General features: G+C 39.2%; 1 protein-coding gene across 1 annotated transcript in view; it reads right to left on the bottom strand.

The window, feature by feature from the left end:
• Positions 1–1,083: 1,083 nt before the first annotated feature.
• Positions 1,084–24,979, bottom strand: part of LOC131692436 (lactosylceramide 1,3-N-acetyl-beta-D-glucosaminyltransferase) — a 64,306-nt gene continuing 40,410 nt past the window's right edge. Inside the window, exon 2 of the mRNA XM_058979484.1 lies at positions 1,084–13,604. Coding sequence (XP_058835467.1) covers positions 12,250–13,521 — 1,272 coding nt within the window. The 5' untranslated portion in view covers positions 13,522–13,604 and the 3' untranslated portion in view covers positions 1,084–12,249. The remainder of the gene's footprint in view (positions 13,605–24,979) is intronic.

Below are 24,979 nucleotides of genomic sequence, written 5' to 3'. Positions count from 1 at the left end.
GCCTGCAGTAAAAATATAAGTCTGCATATTGCTACAAAAATCTTTAATAAATTTGACATAGAAATGTAGTATGTATATATTTTAAATGATCAAAAATGTTGAAAGCAGGTGTATAAATTGGCTGGCATAGGCTTTGTTCTGCTAAATATTCGTAATCTGCAAAAGATCTGCATTGAAAATGCGAAATCTGCAGATTTACTAATATATATGCAGATCTGGCATCCTTTTAGTATTCCCCACAGGAAATTCATCCAAATGGTGTAAAAATACGGGGAAGCAAGGCAAGATAGGTATTGGGAATATGGGGTTAAATGGGCAGATTGCACTATTTTTGATTTTTTCAATAGTTAGAGGTACCAAATCATCGCGGCAATAGGCAGTAACGAATTGGGAATAAAAAAGGAAGCATCCTATCATACAAAAAATTTTGACGAGAAAGGTCTATTGCGAAATTACATCGTTTTGCAAAAAAAAACCTTAGTGCAATTACAAAATAAATAGTAAATAAATAAGTAAATAAATTAATAAATAAGCAAACAAATCTCTGAACAAATAGCTAGCCAACGAAACCCAAATTTGACACCAACCAGAGAACTTAATTGCGACTCAAACATGCAAGGACGGAGTAGTAATGGTTTGACATTTAAATTCTACTGTTACATTCACGACCAATAATTTAAAAATATAAACAAAGAGCAGGCATCGTCAAATACACGAGATAGAGCGAACACTGTTATTTATACAACAAAAAAATTAACATCATTGCAAAATATATACAAGCTGGGTTCAGTGAACAAAGCATCGACATTGTGACCCAAGACATCACAGGTCACCACGAGGCATGTGCCATTTGAGCCAATATATTCTAATTCCTGAAGATACCGCAAGATGACATTCCAATAATAATGCAAGATTTTCAGGATGTACTACATCATTCAAATAACTTTTGTACTCTGCTCAACCAGTAACAACGTGAAAATTATTTTTAGATAATAAGATGTGTTTGTACTGATCAGATCGAAATAAAACATAGTGAACGAATCCGGCATATTCAGGGAAGTTTCGGATAATTCGTGCATTGAATTGTACATGTCATTATTTTTATTGGTGGTGGTACAAACATTTCTATAATTATTTTAATCAACTTCTACATCAGTTACGTTTTTTTCTGGTGATCTGTTTGCCAAATGCTCAAATCCATATGCACGAACACATGAAGACACTCCCATATCAATTAATTCTATTAATTGTATCTTGTAATAGTCAATTCTTTTTCGAAGGTTTTTTTTTAAATGAACATCTCGTTTTGCTTTGTTTTTTTTCTTTCTCTAACGCTCTCTCGCTAAACTAATTAATAAATATACAGTTGTTTCTTCTAACTAGATTATACATCTTATATGTCAATTTTTTTTTGCGCCATTTAAATAAATATCTTTGTTTATATAATTTGCTCCATTTCCTTTATCGTACGTTGGTTTCATTCAAGTTGAGTATGTTTTGATTAACTTCTTTGCGCTATGGTTCCAGCTATGTACGTTGAGATTCGTGACAGTTTGTGATGTGTATGAAATATCTTTATTGTGATTCGAAGATTATTGCAAAGACTATTAAAAAGTGTAAATTTGTGTGTCCTTTTATTTTGGTTTATAAATTTTAACTGTTCCACCATTAACAATTAAAGGTACCGATTGTTTGTCCATTCTGTTGTTTCGCTAATATTGAAATAATTTGAATCCTTCTCTATTACTGATTACTGACATGCTCTGCTGGATGTGTTGTGGAGTTGATTTCTACAATTTAACAGCATTTAATGCTTGCCGCGCTGAAAAAGCTAGTGATGGATCACTTTGTTAACACTAGTTGCTGTCGTCGTAATTTTGAAAGATGTTTTAATTCGAAAAACAACCTCTTCGTAATATTCCCCCTATAACTTTGTCTAAATACTATATGTTTAGCTAATACTTATAATTTCTCATCGGGCAAAAATAAATTATAATCATATTTGTTTTGTCAAAATATTGGCACTTTAAAAGCAAGTAGTATTATGGCCGATTTGCTTACTTTTAATTTCTCTCCCATTTGCAATAGACGAACCATTTTAGCTACTCAAATACAATGCACGAACCCCTTCCATTCAAGATAGTGAATTGGTGGTCACACTTCTCATTTATAATCATTTTGCCAGCCGATTACGTTAACAGTGGAAATTAATGCAGCCAATTCGACAAGTAATTGTGTTATAATTGAGACAAAATAATCAGTTCCAGTTCCACATTCACTCAATGTGAATTGATTTGGATCATAACACGCACGTGCAATTGAAATGAATGAAAAGATTTTCTTTGAACTTTTTGACTAACATTATTAATTTGATGTACAAACCACTGATACTCCCGGTGGTGTTGAAGAAATCTACACACTGGTATGTACTTATTGACCAATACTGCTTAGTCGAAATCATAAAAGTGAAGATTTCGATGTTACCGGAATGTTCAAACTTGTCTGCTCAGCTGTACATATTTCCACCACAAACAAAAATCGGTATCATATCTCTTAAACTTTTGTTACAGTTTCACACGATCAAATATTGTGCCTTTTCCCGAGAATTTTCAAACGCATGTCTACGCAACTAGCGGTCAAACAAAAACCGTAAACTATACTTGAATAAACGAATATTTACAAATAGATTCAGTTTAACGTGCCTCAGGCAACGCATCATCAGTCGAGATTTTGAAAGGCATACGATATTTTTCTCTCTAGCAGATACTATCCTACAAAATAGGAGTCGAATTCGTAGTTAACTTCTACAGTGATAAACCGAAAATTAAATCTATTTAACGGGAGCAATACGGGGTCAAGGTAATACACTAAATCACTTTCATATAAACAATTTGCTGGAGAAATCGAGCATCTTAGGATGTTTGCTCGGATTCATTTGATGATTCGTCAGGACAGGAAATTTTTATAACTCGATATTTCGGTTAATTTCGTTTAAAATATTTTTATTTTGAATAACTATACGGTAACTACCTACGTCAGATTCAAATAGGGATTTTTAACTGTAATAATAGGACTTCCTATGTTTATAACACACCGGTAGAGTAGATAACTATTGTTACTAATGGGCTATGCTAGCTTGATATTTCGTCAGTGATTTCATACTCGAAGTGGGAATTCCAAATGTTTGTATACAGGTGAGACGAACACTGTATAAAAAATTGCCCGCACAGCATTTACTCCAATAATAAATCATTAGAAAAATATATTAAGGGAACTCTCCTCAGTTTCAGCCGTTTGTTGTAGAATGAAGTCCGTTTTGTATTTCACATATCAAACTATGCTGAAAAGTAATAACTTTGTTTTGACAAAGCGGTTTCGTTGCCTTTTTGAGGTTAGCAAATATTTTAATATTTGCTTGCCTCAAAAAAGTAACGAAACCGACGTCAAAAAAATTGTCCGTACACTTACGACCCTTTCAAAAATTTGTGAAGTAAACAAGTATGTGACAGGTAGAAACTAATTCCCGTGTTGTGTCCTGTACATACTCGCGACACACAATATTATTTTAGTTGTTTTGTGTAATTTAAAGGTTTTAGATATTTTTGTCAGATTCCGCTGTCTATCCGAAAACTGATCGTTGACTTGAAGGAAGATGTAAAAGTCTGTCCGAAATTGCAGGAACCATGAATCTCCCCTGATCATCGGTGCAGTATTTACTTCAGAGCTTCAAGAAAACAAAGTCTCCTGAGACTGCTCCCGGAAGAGGTCGCAAACCGAAGCTTACAGACCGTCACATTCGCACACTTTTACGTGAAATCAAGCAACGTCCCAAACAGAGTGCTCCTAAGCTTGCAGGAAGCCCGTTGCGGTACGGCAAAGTTAACCCCCAAATAATACGTAATACCCTCCAGGATATCGAGAATCCGTCGCGCGTAAAAAGCCGTTCATTTCTACAGAAAATATCAAAAAGCGATTGGAACACGCTCAATGTGGTAGAACCAGATGATTTTTGGAACAACGTTCTATTCACGGATGAAGGCAAATTCAATATTTTCGTGTGGCGCAAACCAAATACTGAATAAAATCCGAAAATTTTACGGCCGACTGTAAAGCATGGCGATGGTCATGTTATGGTTTGGGGTACCTTCAGTGAAACTGGTCCTGGAAAATTGACATTTATCGCATCTACCATGGATAAATTGGTGTATCTTGGCAATTAAAAAAAAAAAAAACAATTTAAAAGTAAGCGCGGAAATTGTACCAGTTCAGTATACTCTTTGATCACGCGAATCAGGACGAAATCTCGAAACCACGATACCACAGTGAAGGCGCACGATAGATCAGTCTAGCTTGAGTAAAAAAAAGAATCAAACAAAATAGCAAGAATCCAAACGCTTCTTAATAGCTTCCCAAACCAATACCGCGTTTATTCTGTAAATCACAACGAACCAAGACTACCGGATGTGAACGAAAAATCGTGCTATACAATTGGCCAATCTACTACCGCTAACACTTTATTCTGTTCTCTCTAGTGAGTGCGCACAACCGTAACGGAACGAGCTTACTTGTTATGCCGGCCGGCACGGTGACGATGACAATCCATCGGAGCTTTGGTTTTCGAGGATCTTCGGGTGGCAATAGCGTAGTTCGCTGTTGTCGGGTCGATCAGGCTAGGAGGCCGCACCGTAGACCAGAAATAACGACGGCCGAGTACTTGGGGTAGATGTGTCCCCGTGTAGGTTTTGGTGGAGATCCAACGGCTTGCCAACTAGCGATTCGACCACGATGTTGCGTTCTTCACCCAGAACTAGCACCCACGTTGAATGGGTAGCGTCACCTGATTAGCACAACGCTTAGTTCACACAATTCACTAAACCAATTAAATGGTTTTCGCACCTAGAATTTTGCCTCACCACGGTCTCCACCAAAGTGGCGAGCTTATCGGGAATCTGTTCATGCGTACCCTTTGGCGGTATCGTGTGTTCGCGCGTAATTTGTTCTGATTGGCTTTTGAATAAATCCCTTTTGTTCCCTTTTGATCATTTCCATTTGTTCGGACTTTTCATTTGTTCCACTTTTCCCGCGATTAGCGTAAGTGAGAATAATTTTACGCAGACAAGTAGGCTTTTTTTGTGTAAGAGTTGCCATAATCGAGTTTTCTATATTCTAGTTCAGCTATCGTCCGCTAGGGTGTCAAATTTATAACTGGTATACAGTAAGGTAGTTTTGTTAATTGAGATGGAACAAATCAATTTGTTACATGTACAACCGCACATGCAAACAATCCTTGTACGTAACATTTTTTGAGGCACTGCATAATGTAGTTGAGTGAAGACATAATCTGACGGTTATTTATAGTATAATTATTATCATACCATATAAATGGTGTAAGGATATCTCACTTAAGGGGGGGGGGGTGTTAAAGGTTTCAGCATGAAAAAAAACACTTCCTCTGCGAATTTTTTTAGAACTTTGCAAATTTATCAAAACTTTTTTACATTATAGTCTATCATTTCAATAACATGCTGTAATTTTTCTATGAAAAATAACGACAAACGACTCGGTGACGCAGCTTTTTGTACAACGTCTCTGGAAACAGATGATTTGCGGTGTTACCTGCCATTCCAAAACAAGTTAACCGATTTCTTTCAAACTTCGCATACACATTCTATGTTAAAAATACCTAACCCCTACGTTGAGTTCTTGAGATAACTTTTCATTTAAGGTTTATTCATAAAAAGACGGAATTTTTCGTGAATAATAGTAATTTTTATTTAAAATGAGTAAAAAAAACCCCTTAATTAAACATTTATCTCAAAAACTCAACGTATTGTTAACACAGAATGTGTATGCAAAGTTTGAAAGAAAACGGTTAAGTAGTTTTGGAATGGCAGGTAACACCGCAAATCATTTCTTTCCAGAGACGCTGCACAAAAAGTCCCGTCACCAAATCGTTTGTCGATATTTTTGCATAGAAAAATTACAGCAATCACGCCGAAAACCCTTAACCAACCCCCTCCCCCCTCCCTCTTAATAAAGGCTTGAATATATTCTCGACTGATAGCAGTCGCACCATCGATTAAACTGCAAGAAGGACAACTAACATGGTATCCGTGTTTATAACCCTTATGTACCGATACGTACATGGCTCAATCCCCTATACCCAATTTATACAAGTTTATTATGTGGTTGGTTCATTTTACGACCATTCCGACAACTCCCACACACTTCAAAACCGAACCCGCCCGCCACGTTGGTTTCAAAAACGATCACATTTTCACCCTCTAATACTAATCTTAGCTCAAATGCAGCTGATAACCACCAGACACGGCCAAGAGAAGCATTTGAAAAGTATAATATTAGAATCCTATCCTACCCCGCTTCTTTCCCGGTCATCATGCGCCGGAAGTAGAAGATTGTCGCCGGTCTGCAAACCGTTGCCCCCTGAATCCCGATGCCGGTCTAGGTGAAAACGTTGTGGAAAAGCGGACTCAGGTACAAACACGGACCATCATTATTAAAACACCGTGTTTAGTAGTAGTTTAACTGAACCGGAGGAGGGTATGCATGCCTGTATGTACTGTTGTCCACCGCATCGTAAAAGGGGAAACCGTTGTCTTCGTGGGGACGCACGGTGGTCGCAAACCCAAAAAAGACGGTCAAAAGTGTCCTCAGCAATGTTTCATAAAATGTGATAATGCACCCAAATCGTCTAAAGCAGCTTGCGTCATTACTTTTCTTAAGGCGGTGGTCCCATTTTTGGACATCTTTTTTCATTCAGCAACAAAAAATATTTTTTCTCCTGCAACCATATATTCATCTTTTTGGCATCGGTTGCGTTTCCAAATGCGCACTCACTTTGACAAGTCGTCTGCCAAATGTCTATTTTGACAAATAATAAGACGTGTAAATTTTGACAAGCCATCCTTCAGTATCAATTTTCACAACATGGTAGGCTTTAATTTCTGTTCTCAGCTCAATCGACAAACGCCAATTTTTGTATGTTTTTCCTTTGAAAGAGAAAAACTCATTTTAGTTCCGGTTCGGACAAACGACTGAATTCATCCGATTGTAGTCCCATTCAACATCGGTACACGATTCAGCCTACAAAAATTAATCGACTAACAGTGTGCAATACGGCGATCTATCGGTCTTATAAAATAACTGACCGATTGTTATACCGAAGAAGCAATCATCCGCGACACTTGATATAGTCTAAGCTACAGCCTCATCGAAGACAGTCAAGCTCTATCTCGAATCGTTAAAAAGTTCAATATTAGATCTTGCTTTTGTTCAAAAAAAGAAGGGCCTTGCAAAATACAACAACTTTCCTTAATATATTTTAAGGATATTTCAATTAGTCTTAGCAAAAAGTTAAAAAACCCTGCCGCATTTACACTTTGGACCGCTGTGCAGTGGGATCCGCAATTTTTTATATTTGGAGCAAATTTTTCATCCCTGATGCACAAAAGCTTTTCATGTCCGTCCCATTGCAGAATAAAATGGTCTGTCTTGCCCCTAGAACCTTGGAATGGTTTGTTTACTCCAAAAGCACGCGCCAGATCAATGACCACATGAAAAGATCGTTGCTGAACAAGGCCCTTATAGGGGAAAGCGCGCTGTTATGGACACTGCAGGTAAGACGAACAGAAACACACATTTCTCACAAAATGCAAAATTCAATAAAAAGTGATGATACCATTTGTAGAAGATTTCAAATGCTTCTGAAAGATATTGCTCAAAGATTCGAACTATCAGATGTTTGGGCAAAACAATAAAAATAATACAATAATAGTTAAAATTTCAAACTCGTTTTGCTCTGAAAACATTTATAGGTTGCTATGGTGTGCTGTATATTCAGCACCTGACTGATTGAAAAACAAAAACTTAATTTAATCACTCACAATTTATACCATTCGTATTAAATTACTTCCAAACATACTATTCCGCTAAACCAAACCATTATTTCGCAAAAAGTAGAGTTCGTGGGATTCGATTACTGATTCATCACTAAGTACATACTGTTAGGCCCCATGCAAAACTGACTTAGACATTACTTCTCTAAAAGTTTAATAACTTATCCAAAGGAAGTTGGATTGATTCAGTCTTCTACAAAGTTGTAGGCAATAAAATAATTTTCCTCATTTTCACTTGAAGTGATGCCTACAGTACCAACTAGCGGTGAAAATGCAAGTTAGTTTGCTTTCTCCATGTAAATTGTTGAAAAATCCCGTACAAACTTCGAACAGACAGGTAGCTAGAGTTGTCTTATTTGGGTCAAATTTGGAGTAGACTCCGTGTGGGACTAGGAATCGAATCATGGGGGGCAATTGAACTTTAAAAAAATAAATTTCTGGGAAGTGTAGTGATGAGTCACCCCGGTTTGCGGTAGATCGATTGCCTTGTACGTGCCTCTATAATCTAAAAAAATTGTTTTGATTTAAATGTCTTTCAAATGCATAGATCGTCGAGATCTGGTGTTATATTGTAAAAAAATATGACAATTCTGAGACAGATTTAGCACCTTTTTCACGTTAGTATAACAGCTCTGGAATAGTGAATTCTATAGGCGTAATGAATCCTGGCACGTATAGTAGCTTTCTTATTTCACCAGCAGATAATGCAACAAATTTTGAAATATTCATAAAAACAATATGCGGTCACAGCAATGAACTCCATTTCTTGCGGGATATCAAGCGGGGTTTGTTCATGAACACAAATATTGTCTCCGGTTTTTGGAGCTAGCGTCACTCTGGCGCTACTAAGCCTGTCACTAAGTTAGTGTCGGATTCTGATGAGGCAAAGTCGAAACGCAAATTCCATAACTAATTAAGAAATCCTGCCTTGTGGAGCTTTGCCACAAAGCCAACGCGAATCCTCGAGGAGACACGTACAGAGTAGCCATGGCAAAGATAAAAGACCCAGCTGAACCAGTTGAAAGATTCCCGGATAAGATGAAGATTATAATTGAAGGGCTTAGGGCGCCGTTCTGTTAGGAATATAATTATGATGAAGAAACCCGAATAACCGATGAAGAGATAATCGACGTGGCGAAAGCCATGAAAGTGATCCTTCCTTCCAAACCTGGTCTTAAAAACAGCGATACAGGAGAACCCGGATATGTTCAGGACTACACTGCCGAAATGCATCGATGAAGGTAGCTTCTCCGATAACTGGAAGCAACATGAATTGGTGTTGCCGCCGATGCCGACAATTCCTCCTGCAGGTTTTATAGGCCAATATGTCTTTTGGATTTTGGTCGGAAAACTATTAAAGAGAATAACCCTTAACAGGTTTAATAAGTGCACTGAGGGTGTGGACGACCTGTCAAACGTGCAGTTTCGCTTCCAGAAAGACAGGTCATCTTGGACGTGAAGAATGCTTTCAACCGCTTGGAAGCAATCGCCCATTCACTGTGAAAATCCGTGGAACGCCATTAACAGACACATTCGGCCATACAGCGAAAATGGCTGGATAATCAAGCGAGTAGATGAATGGAACAATGGGTAATCACCCCGTGTAGGCCAGATCCACAGCCCGGGACTAGCTCGAGTTGATGTAACGGAAGCGGGTCATCACGGCTACCGGGCGCCATGCTCTACACAGAATCGCCGGATCAACCTCCTCAACCTACCGGGAAACATGTAAGCAGGCTAGTTACACTGCCGAGGACTAGATCGAGTAGGTCGCGTAAAGGGAGTATGAGGAGAAATTTCGCCGCTGAGAAACTCTCAGTTGGAATTGGGTTGATTCATCCCTGGTACTAAACTATCCGAGTAGATCGGGATAAAGCTAAATGACTTGCGGCAACGGGAGCTAAATGGCTCATGGCAACAGGAGACATTTTTAGATCTCGATGAACTGAGTCGGATGGTATATGACACACGGAAATCCGGGCTTTAGTTGACAAGTCGAGTTTCAGAGTGATTGCATAGCCTTTTTTATGAGAAAGGCAAAATGCACCGACGATTCCACTAACGTTTCAGAAATCCGTACGACTATCAGATGAAGTTTTTAGTTCTTTAATGTGGTTACTTACTCCGCAACCAGATGGGGAATACAAGGATTTTGGAGATGTGCACGGAACAGAGCTAAATGATGATCATGTAAATCTGCATATCTTCAAGCACAAGCGATCCACCAAAGCCGCCTTTTCCACCTGAGCTTTAAAAATTATAGAATGCACATAATGTACGTAACCTCGGCTGCTGTATATAAAATATGCAATAGAAAGAATTAATGGAACTTGCAAGTTGCTTGATCAGCTATTGTACATTGCACTGTTTGGAAAGTTACTTAAAACGAGCAGCTTAGGCAGCTCTCTCTCTTATACGAACTTTTGATTGATGGGATGCATGAATTAAATTGAAGATATTGAATTACGAATTCAATATCTGAAATTTAATGTACTTCCACATTTGAAGTTCCGCGCTGTAACCATATGCGAGAAACCAATATGCGTTTGGTAAATTTGTAACAGCACCATTTTACCCGGGACTTCTGGAATCGTCTTAGGACCATTAATAAATTACGGAGTTTTTTAAGGTGGGGGGGAGGTGTTCACGACAAATTGTTACATGTTGTGATATATGGGAGAGGGGGAATAAGCTAGATCGTTACGTAACATGTTTTTACTGAAGAAAAAAAATCTCAAAGAATTTGTTACGTAATAGGGGAGGGGAGGTATAGATAAATTTATGACAATTTGTTACATGGGGAGAGGGGGAGTCAATTTTGGGCAATCTTTGCGTTGCGTAATTTATTAACGGTCCCTAGATGGAAATGTGGCCAAAGAGACCTCGGCTGATCATCAGTTACTAACACCAGTAAATCTAAGCCATTTGTTGTCCATTTTAATAGGTCTATAACCGTTTTGGGGATTATGAAGTCGATTTAATACAGGTTCCTGAACAGGAATAATATTATTCGACTGGAAGAGGAAAGATGACAAAAATTTTCAAACACGTTATGCTGTCAAAGTGCGTAAAAAAATATCTCGTGTGTCAGACCATCTATTACTGTGGCTTGAAGAGCGATATTTACATCGCAACCAGGACCATCAACCAGGAAATTTATATGCAGGAATACCTGGAAAAACGTCTGTTGGCTTTCCGCAAGTAACAAGTAACATAATTGTTGACAGGAACCCTCCCAACTCGCCCGGGGCTTCATCAAATAGAAAAAAAGGATTGGGCAATAGTCAAGCGAAATCTCAAGAAGACGCGAAAGACAGTTGCCAGTCAGCAGTCCGGTAATTCACAGTCTAAAATTTCATACAAAATTCAAAACTTTTTGAACGACTTAGTGGAATGTCACAATTAATCCTGTTAAATCAGATGAAATAATAATAATTAAAAACTGTTGCTTTTCACTATAAATCAGATACTAGTATTTCAACTATTACGTATAGTCTTCTTCAGTGACTATACGTAATAGTTGAAATACTAGTACTAGAAATACTGATTTCTAGTGAAAAGCAACAGTTTTTCATTATTATGTCTATAGTAGAATTGAACGGAAGAAATCTGTCTTAACAGGATTGATTCACAGTCGCTAAAAGGAAGCTTGAATACTTTTCCTTTATTCTGTATGAATTGAACTTGCCATACAAAACATTATTTTATTTTTAAATAAAAAGTTTGATATTTGAGCAATGTTCGATCGTAACACATTTTATATGAAAAAGGCAAAAAGGTGAACTGCTTTTTAAGCAGTTAGGTAAAACTCAATGAATATCTTTCTCGAGAACATTGCGAAATACAAAGGAGGACAAGAAAACTGTAACTTATTGCGAATAATGAAATACATTTACATAAAAAAACAAATGCCCGCGAGCATGCATGGCATGAACGCGGGCATTTCAACTCCACATTTAATAAATAATTTCGAATTGTATTTTGATTAACTTATTCACTTTTCTTTTTAAAAATGCATATATCCTAGTTTGAATCAAAGATGAAGTATCAAGCGTAGTACTGCTCATTTCAGAACTAAAAATCGAATGATGTTCTGTGAGATCGTGGGATATGAATATTTTACATTACCTGTTTAAATAACAAGCAAAAAATAGGAAGGAGCGGCGAAACAATGTTAGAATAATTTGAAGGTTTTTCCTAGTATAACGAGATTCTTCACGATCAGATCTAGGCTCTAATACAAGTAGATCTTGCCTGTGATTCTTTTTTTTTCAGCTGCACAAACACTCTTACACTCGTTCGTTTCCTATTCAGTCTGCCTCATGGGTTTCTACTATCTACCGCTTTTCGACAGAGTTACCGCTTTCCACAACTTCCGGATTTCCCCTTCGCGTAGATCCGGTGTGGTGAAGAAGAACAGTTGTTCGGATGCATTCAGCTTGTTGTCGATGATTGCATCCTTTTGGCTTTGGTTGAGTAGCATGCTACCCGTCGGTGTGATGGTAACGTTAATTCGTCTTGCTATCGTCCCCGTGAGATGCACGTCGTCGATCCAGAAGTACGGTTGCTGTTGTGCTTCCCGATACAGCTGGAATGCCACGTCCGGTGTGTAGATTATCGAATAGCCTGGACAATGGTTTGGGTAGTACCTGTTACGGTATTCGGGAACGCTGACGTACCACTTGGAGCGATGTGTTCGTTTTACGGGCGCCTTGCTAATTTCTTGGCAAAACAGTAGCCGTCGCCTTTGGGACGTCGATTCTAGAATGTCGTATAGTGTTGGAGTGTTAACGAAGACATCGTCGTCTGCTTTCAGGATGTACTTGGCCTCTGGGCAGTGATATGTGAACCATTTTAGTGCCATCACATGTTTGTAGGTCATATTTCGATAAGCGTCGATAAAGTTGCCCTGTACGATATCGTCGTACATGCGATTCTCTTGCTCTATTCGTTGCTGGAGGATACTCGAGTTGACAGCTCCAACCAGGAAGACGAGCTTTGCTCGCGGATCGTACTGTCCCCAGGTATCACGAATTGTATTGCGCTTGTACCAATTGGTTGGTGCCGAATGAACTAAAACTAAAATTAATGGTACACGTTGCTCATCACTCTTAAGACTATTAGTTCGAACACTTTCATACTTGTTTCGACCACCCTCACTACAATTGCTGAAATTGATGGTGAACTTAAAATCTTTCAAATCTATTAAACTGGTATAATCATCTTTTGGCAACATTTCTACTGGATTGACTAATATCGACGATAGCAATAGTGGGAGGAAGCTTTGATTCGTCATCGAGCTGCTTTCAACAAATTCGACAGCCCCAGCAACGTCTGCTGCACCATCACGAGGTGGTGCTGGTGGTGGTACTGCAGATTGTGAGTGATGTGGCGTGGATACTGCCAGAGACGATGCTTGCATGTACGGTGGCGCAATAGTAACCGACTCCAGGTACGAAGATCCAGACCCAACGCCATTGCTACTGCTACTACTGCTACTGCTTCCGCCGGTACTGCTGGTGGTTTCTTGGAACGACATATGCCATACTGTTACTACCAGCGTCAACCCGAGCAGAGCCCCAAACAACGGACGACGCTCGAACATGACCAGCACACCGGACACGTGGTGCCGCGGAAGCGTCTTATCTCTTGTTTAGCGGTAGTGTGGTTCTCGCATGGTGCAGTTATCTGTAAAAAAGACGAAAGAAAATATTACGGTTGTTAAATTGTTTATGTGAATCACAACGTAAATGAAGTGCAGTATGAGATTCATTGTAAATTGAGTGAGTGGAATTTCCCAATCGTAATATATAACATCGCCGATTCAGAAGTCAGAGAAAAGACAGATCCCTGAAAACAGTGATGGGTATCAAGATGATACAACAGAAATGACTCATGTGTTAATATTTTGGCACATTGAAGTAAACTATCTTGAAGAATACACACGTTAGATGAAAAGGATAAATTTCAGGAATCCCCTCGTATTTGCGATGACACAATCACCAGTTGTTTTATTAACTAGATTATTTTGTTACAGAAATCTGTTATTTTGTAATTGGGCATGTATATATCATACACATGGTTGTGTTACACATGGAACCGGTGATGCTGGAAAGTCGACGTTCGGTTATTGGTGATATCAGAAAAAAATGTCAACCGCCTACCAAACACTGTCGACTTCAAGGCACGTTACACCCTTCAGGTGTCTCCAGAAGCACTTCTGAATCTTCTTTCTTGAAAAATAGGTAGGCTCCATGAATTATTGATTTATTCCCTGTTCGTATATAAATCTGCTATTACGAAAGTATCATAAAACCTATTTTCTTTCAGAAATCTCTTCCGATGAAAAATTAATAGCCAAACCTTTTTGGTGCATAATAGAACGAGCTTTCATTTGCTAACTCAATGTATTTATGATACATGTTTTAGTGAACTATATTCATGGATAGAGTCCTAAACCAGCCAATAACAATAAGCCACCAATCAAACATGTTTCAATATTCGCACGCTTGAGCGGCGATATGCAAAACTTTTCATCCCTAACCCAGAATATATGATTGCCAAGGACAGGAACGTGGGGGAATTGACTTGGTAACTATACAAACATATGTTCCCTTTTACCATTTCATTATTAATGCGATACTACCTCGTTTTACATTGTTTCCGTTAGATACATTTGAATTATTTGTAAGGAAATGCATTTTTTGCAAAGCCTGCGAAAAAAATGAAAAAAGACAATTGCTCTATGTGAGTCTTGCCTAGTTTTTTAAAACGCAACCGTGTATTTACTAATATAAATGTGTTACACATATAGGTAATATCTGCACAGGACGCCTAAGGCTCCAGGCTTGGATCGATACCGTGGGTCAGGATTTGCATTTTTCCTTGACAATACATTTATAGCAAACAAGCTTCCACCACAACTAGCACCAGGAACGCAACCAAATTTTCATGACACTACATGCGATTTTTTTGGCATAATTACAACAGCTGCTGCCACAGTGGGACGAGCCCGGACTTAAGTCCATATATGAAGGTTATGCGATATTCTCACTAGTATTTTTCTCGTATCAGCTGAGCCATCAGAGACATTTTCGCGAGATTTTTGGTGATTTGAATGCAAAATGAATTTTTGACAGCTTTTTGAAGGGCATAACTTAAGTGTTTTTTGCATTATTTGACCATAGGAACTATATACGATTATTCTCGTTTTTCAAAGAAACGGTTGATTTTATGAATTGCATTACTTCACCAAAATTATCCGTGTGATAAAATTACATCGTAAAATCGCCAAAAATAAGTCACTAGTTGGTTTAGTTAGTGTTTAGATAACTGTTTGAAATGAATTTTTATTGAATTCGAACTTCTAAAGCGATAACAACAACGACGCCCATGAATGCCCGCGATCACACTATGCTCATTCGAAAGCTTTTCATTTTCTCTTTAAAATGAGCCTATGCTAGTTTTGCGAAAACTTGCGATAAGCAGTCAAAATTTGAAAAAACTGTGAATGGAGACGCATGGTTATTACTGATATTTAATTTGAATGTTCACTTTATGACTAGAATAATGACACTAATTTATGCACAACTTTCAAATAGCATTTAGAGCATGATCTACAAGGGTTTTACTAGTGATCAAGAGTAAGGAGCCGAGTGGGAAGTATGGTTTTTATGTGGTAAAGGAATTAAGAATGTTTAAAATTCAGTAAATATTTTCAACCATCTGAAATGTGTCATAAAATGTTTCATGAACTATTTTTGCTAACTTACGCAATAACTGTCAAATTGAGTGAACACAGTTGAGTTCTAGTCATTTGGTGAGACTTTTTTTCCGAGTTTGCATAGCACTGATATAGCTTAAGGGTATGCGATATTATCCAAATAAAATAAGACCATTTTTAAATGAACCATATACGCGAAAAAAGGATTTTGGATTTATTTTAATTTAAGGTATGATATAAGCAATCTAAGCAACTTAAAACACACCTGCGAAAACAAAATCGTTAACCGTCTTGTTGATTAGTGAATGTAAATCAATATTCCACTAAGACGCTCAAAACGTTTGTTTTGAAAATGAAAAAAATGTAGTTTTCATACCAAGTAACCCACTAATGAATTAAACGTTCCAAAATTAGACAATCACATCTTATTTGATCCTTAAAAATAATATAATCATTTCTAAAGCCCCATAATGAGATGTCAATCAATTCGTTTCAATACGGAAAATAAATTTCAAAATTACAATTGAAAGAAATCTTTATAAAAGACAAAATATTTACTTTTGAGCCACTCTAATAAGTAGTAACGTTAATTTCTATTTTCTATAACCAACATAGGAATTTAGCGCCCAAAAATGTCTTTAAAAAAATTTTGAACCTTCGCAACAAAATAATTATTTTTGAGCCACCCTAATGTATAATGAAATTTTTTGCAAATGTTAATATCAAAAACGATTTAGCACACGAAAATTATTATATACACAAATTTTTAGAACGATTCAGAAAAAAAATTTTTTTTTGAGACACCCTAATGAATAGTAAATGTTCATTTTTGAAATGTTTTAATATCGAAAACGAATTCAGCGTACCAAAATTACATAAAAACGTCGTATATGAACCGATACGGAAAAGTTTGGACTTTAGTCCACCTTTTGTTCTAAGTCGTGCCACTGTGTGCTGGCGCCAGGTAGTCCCGTTTCGGTATCTTACGTAGCCCTGGTTGGATCCCCTTTCCACCGTATTTGCGGCAATTTGAAAGCTGCCTGTCTACTCAAGGAGGAAATTTGTCTGCAGTTTGTTGTCTTGCACAGTTCGGTTATATTTGCAGGGTGAAGATTGAACATTGCAAGGTTTTGGTGATTCAGGGGATACCGGGATGCTTTTCTGAATTCTTACAATTGGATTTTAGGAAATGATAAATCTATTTGATTGTTAGAAGTGTTAATAAAACGAACAACTTTTTCGATTCGTTCAGAACCAATTCATAACATTCCCCACTAAATTAGCTATAATATTTGCGTTTCGACTTCATCTTATCAGAATCCGACACTAACTTAGTGACAGGACTAAGCTAGCGCCGGATTGACGCTTGCTCCAAAAAAAAACCTGTTTTAATCCACCTAGCGGTGCAATTGTGCCTTTCTCATTTCTCTAAGCTATGGCACGGAGGCTTTTTATGTTCAACATAATCGTGGAAATGTCCATTACATTCTTAGTACACTTTGCACTTATACACAATGGCATGCCAGCCACGAACTTGATGAGCTATGTGTCGACGGTGGAACACTTGAAACAAAAAAATATCATACTCCATTAGCCTAATCAGCATTAGATCAATGTTATCTGCTTGCTAACTCATTTTGTCATGCGGGGGTGGGTATGTGAAGAGGGCGAAAGTCCCATGAACGAACGACTCCCCAGCTTAAATTGGTATGCTTTGTGATATAGTGGTGGTTTAAAGATGATGGAGTTGAAAGGGAGGGGTATGAGGGCCGGATGGGGTGGTGGTCTGAGGGGTGATTTAAGGAGATTTTTAAAGGAGGGGCGCGAACAGTAGAGGGGGGAGGGGGTGTAACCCCTCTCCGTAAACCATCAACTACGCCCCTGTTAAAATTCAGAAACCCTATGCGAGTCGAAAAAAAAATTTGGCCGGGATTAAGTTGACGTTTTTCAGAGTGATTGCATAACCTTTCTATATGAGAAAAACAAAAATATGCCAAAATCCAAAAAAGTGAATCGTAGTCAAATTTTTTTTTCGAGTTTGCATCAAATCTCGACGTTTCATGCACCTTGAACACATTTAGCATCAAAAATAAAAATTCTATTTTTAATTTTTCCTCTAGTTTATATGAGAAATTTCTGTGTGGCCGCACTCTGAAACCCGTAATTCCGGAACCAGAATTCCGATCGATCCAAAATTCGATAGCAGCCGATGGGAAGGTTGCACCTTTCATTTGAGACTAAGTTTGGGCAAATCGGTCCAGCCATCTCTGAGAAAAATGAGTGACATTATTTGACACATACACACACACATACACACACATACACACATACATACATACACACACACATACAGACTTTTTCCGATCTCGACGAACTGAGTCGAATGGGATATGACACTCGGCCCTCCGGGCCGGGATTAGGTTGACGTTTTTCAGAGTGATTGCATAACCTTTCTATATGAGAAAGGCAAAACGGAGACATACAATTTGCAAATTGTTCCTGAGCAAATCCCTAGTCAAGCGTGAAGTCCCGCAAGAAGAGGAGCTCATTTTAAGCTGATTAGAACAAAAAAATAGAAACATTTGATTTGGTTTAGCTAGCAAGCCAATGCAAGCTTCACTATGCTATATTTCTCTTTAACCGAGAACAATTTTATTTATTTATTCTTATTCTTCATCTGACCTATGTTGGACTACATGAAATAAAATTGAATGGGAAAAGCCCATTTCCGGATATACTACAGAAAAAATCCTCAAATAGTCGTGAAATCCATTACCTTTTCGTATTTTCACACCTGATTACAATGAGTTTAAACTACAATTATATAAAATCACATAGTACACAGTATTACAAGAACAAAAATTATAAATACATATTTCAAAAATTGAATCTAAGTCAACCGTCTTAGGGTGCTTACAGAGTGGCCGCGAGAAGCTGAGCAGGGGCTGGCACTGACATTAAAATGCGAGAAACCTGCTTGCAGCATATCAAATGGAACCTGTCAGAGTAAAAGCAGGCAGGCCGGCAAATGCCTGGGCAATGCGCAATACAGACCCGGTGGTTAGCCACAGTGGTCCTTAGCCTCTTGCCCAGGAACTCCTATCTCTACCTCCCCGCGGTGCCGGCTGGGATACGAGTAGCCATAGGAATGTTCGGGTAGCCAACTCGTTGGGACTATGGTCGTATGCTGACAGGGAAGGAGGGCCGTGTAGTTGCCGGCATACAATAGCGCTATGGACCTCCCGTTCCGGTGATATGGGCCCACCAAACGGGATAACCCCAATTCCAAGGCGTGAAGCGATCCGTGCCGAGGGATGAATGATCGGGGGGGTGAAAAAGATGCCCGATCGTTAACGGAGCCTGTGGGGTACCTGGGCACCCCCCACAGTAAGTGTCTCTTACCACGTTAATGCGGAGCTCTGGCGTGGCGGACTTATTTTCTCGCGCAACTCGTGGGTCTTAATATGAGTCTTTGTAGAAACAATAATAAAAAAGTATGCGATGAGGAGGCGGAAGCGATTACGGCGCTGAACCCCTTTGCCAAAGGGGGTCTGGCGAGGTCTTCCCCGACAGGGGCTGACAACGGAGCGAAGGTGGCTGCTAATAACGGCACCGAAGGCGAAATGGTTGTGGTAGGAGACAATACTATCAGCACGCTTGGCGGACCACTACCTGCGATGCAGGAAGTGGTCAAGCAGCTGGATAGTATTATCGAATTCACAAGCGGGAAGAATAACATCAGCAAGGAACTTAAACAGAACCTGCTGGTGCTTCGTCAGGCTGTTCGAGTCGCAAGACAAGAACAAGTAGCCTACATGGAGAGGTTGCCGGAAAGAGAGAAGGCCGATCGCGGTATCCAAACCGAGGCCTTCTCCTTCCACGGCGGAGCGACGATGGCGCAGGAGGCGATAGATTTCGCTTTATCGGCCACCAAACGCTTAATAGAGGGGGAGACTGCGAAGCGGCCTAGGCCTAATGTAGGCACGCGCAGCAACGCCAAACGACGTGCAACCAACAAGGCCAAACGTCGCTTGGGAGGTGCGGATCCGGGTGCGAAGGATCCCGCAGGGCGGCGTCCCGAGAAGGCGACTTCCCAGCCTAGAAAGGCGAAAGTCGCCAATCGGGCGCGTACTGCGGAGCGACCTGGCACCAGCCTGCCGGCGCCATCGGCACAAGATGGCGAATGGCAGGTGGTCAGCAGGGAGCGGAAGTCGAACGCACCTCGACCCGCGAAGAAGAAGGCGAGGGACAGAGGAGAGGCCCTGCTGGTGAAAACCAACGGGGGCAGCTATGCGGAGGTCCTAAAATCGATGCGGGCGGCCGGAAGCCTCTCGAATTTAGGACAGGATGTGCGAAGCGTCAGACGCACCAAAGATGGCGAAATGATCTTGGTGCTGAAGCGTGGAGCACAATCCAATGGAGCAACGTATAGGAGGTTGGCCCAAGAGGTCTTGGGAAACGGCGCTCAGATGAGGTCGTTGGGAGCGGAAGTGACTCTCCAGTGTAAGCAGCTGGACAAGATCACAAACGCAGAGGACGTCGAAAGAGGCGCTATGCTAGGCGTCTGCGGCTTGGACACAACCCCTGATACCCTTGTACAGGGGATGTGCCAAGCGGTAGAGAAGTGGAACGCAGTTTCGACTGCTACCACTCAGATTGCCTGCCGGCTGCAGAGAGCATGGAGCGCCGAGCAGCAAGCGAGGAGTTAGAGTGAGTGAATTGGCGGATGATAGACGGAGGTATGGTTTACCCATGCCGAGATGGGAGTGAGTATGCGCGAATATAAGGCACGAGTGAGAGCGTACGCTAAGTACGGCCATCCCCCCAGAAGTAATGCCGAAAGGTAGTTCCTGGGGATAGATGGCGGAGCCCAATGGAGTTTAGTCGGTATTAATGGAAGAGTCATCATTCGAGTCCGACACGCCCCCAGTGCACCCCGTGTGGTAGATTGGACCCTACAAATAGCACGTGTACTGGGCTAGGACATAAAGGTCTTCTCCATTGTAAAAAAAAAGAGTAAAAGCAGGCAGTCGGCGCCGATCCGCTTAGCTTTCACTCTGACATCATCCCTTTGGTTTGCAGCAAGCAGGTTTCTCGCATCTCGCATTCTAATGTCAGCATCAGCGCCAGCTCAGCTTCTCGCCGCCACTCTGTAAGCACCCTTAGTCTACTTATGAAAACATCACAAGATACAGAGAAGTCCATATGGTCATAAACACTATTAAAAAGAATACACATCGCCCTAATGGGTTCGTTCTGATCGTACTCGGTGCGCTGAAACTCCAGTCTTAAAAAGTTATGAGGGATTCCATGAGAAACCGGCCGACCGCAAAATATGACCATCGTCGATTCGAACGAAACTTTGTAGGTGTGTTCGCTGTATGAATCTCCATGATATTCTCTGGCAATTGGAATATTTTGATACAAGAGTAATTTTTCAAAAGGGCGTAAACGTTTCTACGTGCATGAATTTCATTTTTTTTTGTTCAATTACTGTATTTTATACAGCAAAACTATCTGAGAACAAGTTACAGGGAATGAATACTTCTGTCCGAAAAAAATATACACTGAAAAAAATGTTGTGTCATATTTCAAAAAAAAAATTATGATAAAAATTTAAATTGCGAAAAAACCCATTTTTTAATTTTTTTATTACCAAAAACCTAAAGAGAAAAGAAACATTTTGATTGTGATTGCATGATGGAGAAAAAATCGGTGAAAAGTTTTTCTAACAATAACTTCGTACATGTTTTTAAATTTCATACTAATTGACATACAAAATTGTAATTTTATTACAGAATATAATTCTAAGCACCATTTAAAATCAAAATGCATTTAACAAAAATCTTCCAAAATGCGATAGTTTTCGAGATATTTGAAATTTTGCTACTTCAAAAACAATTAATTCGTCTAATTACACTCTTTTTAAAAGTTATTCGCGTTACCCCATCAAAAAATGTCAAAAATTTAATGTTTATCGTTTTAAAGACGTAAAAGCAACCTTTTTAGTGTATTTGGATCATGGAGAAGCTTTCAATAAAAAAGTTTTCCTAACAACTTTTGACATTTTTTTATAATTCTTACTATTTGCAGTTAAAAATACAATTTTCTTTTTGAATATGATTCTAAACGCCATTTTAAATCGAAATGCTTTTAACAAAAATTTTCTAAAATGTAGTAGTTCTCGAGATATTTTAACTTTTGTTTTAACAACACAATTATTTTGTTTTATTACGACCTTTTCATAAGTTAGTCGCGTTTCTCCATCAACAATAATAGGTTTTTCAAAAGGCCCATAAACTTTCGTGCAACTTTCTCTTTGACATCAAGGCGATATTGTAAACCATTTGAAAGTTACATGAAAGCAACCAAATATATTTCAACCATAGGGTCTGTTGATTAAACTATATAGCTGAATCATATGTTGGTTGTTTTCATGTAACTTTAAAATGTTTCACAATATCGCCTTGATGTCAAAGAGAAAGTTGCAGGAAAGTTTACGGGCCTTTTGAAAAACCTATTATTGTTGATGGAGAAACGCGACTAACTTATGAAAAGGTCGTAATAAAACAAAATAATTGTGTTGTTAAAACAAAAGTTAAAATATCTCGAGAACTACTACATTTTAGAAAATTTTTGTTAAGAGCATTTCGATTTAAAATGGCGTTTAGAATCATATTCAAAAAGAAAATTGTATTTTTGACTGCAAATAGTAAGAATTATAAAAAATGTCAAAAGTTGTTGTTAGGAAAACTTTTTTATTGAAAGCTTCTCCAGGATCCAAATACACTAAAAAAGTTGCTTTTACGTCTTTAAAACGATAAACATTAAATTTTTGACATTTTTTGATGGGGTGACGCGAATAACTTTTAAAAGGAGCATAATTAGACGATTGTTTTTGAAGGAGCAAAATTTCAAATATCTCGAAAACTATCGCATTTTGGAAGATTTTTGTTAAATGCATTTTGATTTTAAATGGTGCTTAGAATTATATTCTGTAATAGAATTACAATTTTGTATGTCTATTAGTATGAAATTTAAAAACATGTACGAAGTTAAGGTTAGGAAAACTTTTTTACCGATTTTTTCTCCATCATGCAATCACATTCAAAATGTTTCTTTTCTCTTTACGTTTACGCCCTTTTGAAAAGTTGCTCTTGAGTCAAAATAATCTTATTACCTGTGGAAAATATTTAGTCTTGCATGACGGTGAAACGTGTAAAGTTTCATTGAAATCTAAGATGGTCGGTCACGATTTTAAAGATATTCGGACGGATCTTTGTGGAATTCCTCTTATGCGATCTGAGATTTCTCGGGGCACATTGACATTTATTTGTGAGAGAATATCTGGAGCATCTATATGGCCAGTTAATATCTTCCTAACAAATACTGCTCTAAATGTGTTCCGCCTTTTGGCTAGGGTTTCCATATCGAGCAGACAACAGCGACCGATGTACGGTGGTAGCTCTGCGGTGGTTACGCCACGGCAGAGTTCTAAGAGCAAACGGAGGAATCTTGCCAGCACTGCTTCTATTCGGTTGATCCAAATGCTCGTATAAGCGCACCAAATGGGCGCTGAAACTTCCAGGATAGACCGAACAAGTGAAAAATAGAGTGCCCGTAAACAATATGGATCGGTGAACTCTTTGGCGATTCTTATAATGAAGCTAGATTTCTATGTGCCTGTGCTATAACATGAGCGTAATGATTTCTGAATGTCAGTTGTGAATTCAGGAGTACTCCGAGGCCTCTGACAACTGTCATTCTCTCTAGCGATTCCTCGAAAATGATATAGTTCCAGAGTATTGGATTTTTCTGCGTGTAAAAGATATCATATAACACTTGGACACGCTGAGAGCCAGCAAGTTGCGATTACACCAACTACAGAAAGCATCCAAATGTTGCTGTAGTTCCATGCTATCTTTTATTGACCGCACAATGAGAAATAGTTTGAAATCGTCGGCGTATTTAAGTTTACACCCTGGAGGTATAACATAAAAAACGTCATTGAAGAACAACGAAAAAAGCAAGGGTCCTAGATTGCTCCCTTAGGGCCCTGCTGACCAGTTGATGAAATTGTAAAACTCGTTTTTTCTTAATTTTACAGAAAGAGAACGATTTACGAGATATGATTTAAGCCACCCTATAAAATTCGCCGAAGCGCCCAGCCGCTTCATCTTTGCCAGCAGAAGAGAGTGATCTACACGATCGAATGCAGACTTGAGACCTGTGTATACAGTATCGACTTGAGATCCAATTTCAATATATTTAACATAGAGCAAAGTGAATTGGGTTAGATTAGTAGTTTGGTTCCCCCCACGAATTCCAAGTAGCGTGAAACTACCAGTAAACTTAATATCACCTATAGTACAATACAGATCTAACCGCGTCTATGAGTCCCATTTTGACCGATGACGTTGGAATGCATCGGAAGAAAATCCTCGTAACAAGGGTGTGTCCTACTAGTCCTGAAATACATTTTTTTCAAATCTTAGCTTCAATCTTAAGTTCGACTGTCGACCGGCACCAATGCAATGGTTAGACAGAAAAATCAGTACAACTAGTCCACCTGTTCAGATGTAACGATTATTTTAAATTTTATTCCGAAACCGCACATAATTAGGTTCTTCGGACTACGGATTTGGAATAATGCGAAAAACGCGTAATACAAGAATTCCCATACTTCCTTTGGTGACGCAGCAGAAAGCGACAAAGGCCGAGGCACAGCCACGACAGAAAATGGCGGCACTCTAATGGTGACGCGAATTCACTGATGGGATTTTCGATTGATTGACACCGGTGTAGTGGATTGCACTGGTTTTGCACTTTCTAGCAGATGTGTTAATGGAACATACCCAGTTTTCTGCACTTCTGCTAGAAAGTGCAAAAACGGTACAGTTTCAGTGCACTCCACTACACCGGTGTCAATCAATCGAAAACCCCATGAGGTAAATGTTGTGCGCACATCAGAACAAACCTCTTCAAAGGAGATTCCAATGCGCCACAGATTCGAGTACAACAGTCCCTGCTACCACACATACCTCTACCGATGGTCCACGGCAAACCAGGAGCATCGTGTCGATCGGGATGAAGCGGGAAGCTCACGGAAACAAGCATCGGTATCGGGATAAATCCATCACCGAGGAGTTCACAGGAGGATATATTCTAATTCGCTGGGAGCAAAGCAGACATCGGTACCAAGAGGAATTCCGCCGTCGAAAAACTCTCAGTCTGAGTCGGGTTGTTTCAACGCCGGATAACATCAGAGTAGATCTCGATGAAACTGAGAGCTAAATGGCCCACGAAAGCAGGTATCGGTGTCGGGAGAAATTCTTCCGTC

Source organism: Topomyia yanbarensis, chromosome 3 (assembly GCF_030247195.1).
Source record: "Topomyia yanbarensis strain Yona2022 chromosome 3, ASM3024719v1, whole genome shotgun sequence".
NCBI classification, from domain to species: Eukaryota; Metazoa; Arthropoda; class Insecta; order Diptera; family Culicidae; genus Topomyia; species Topomyia yanbarensis.
Note: the sequence above shows the minus strand (reverse complement) of the source record. Positions and strands in the feature narration are given on the sequence as shown.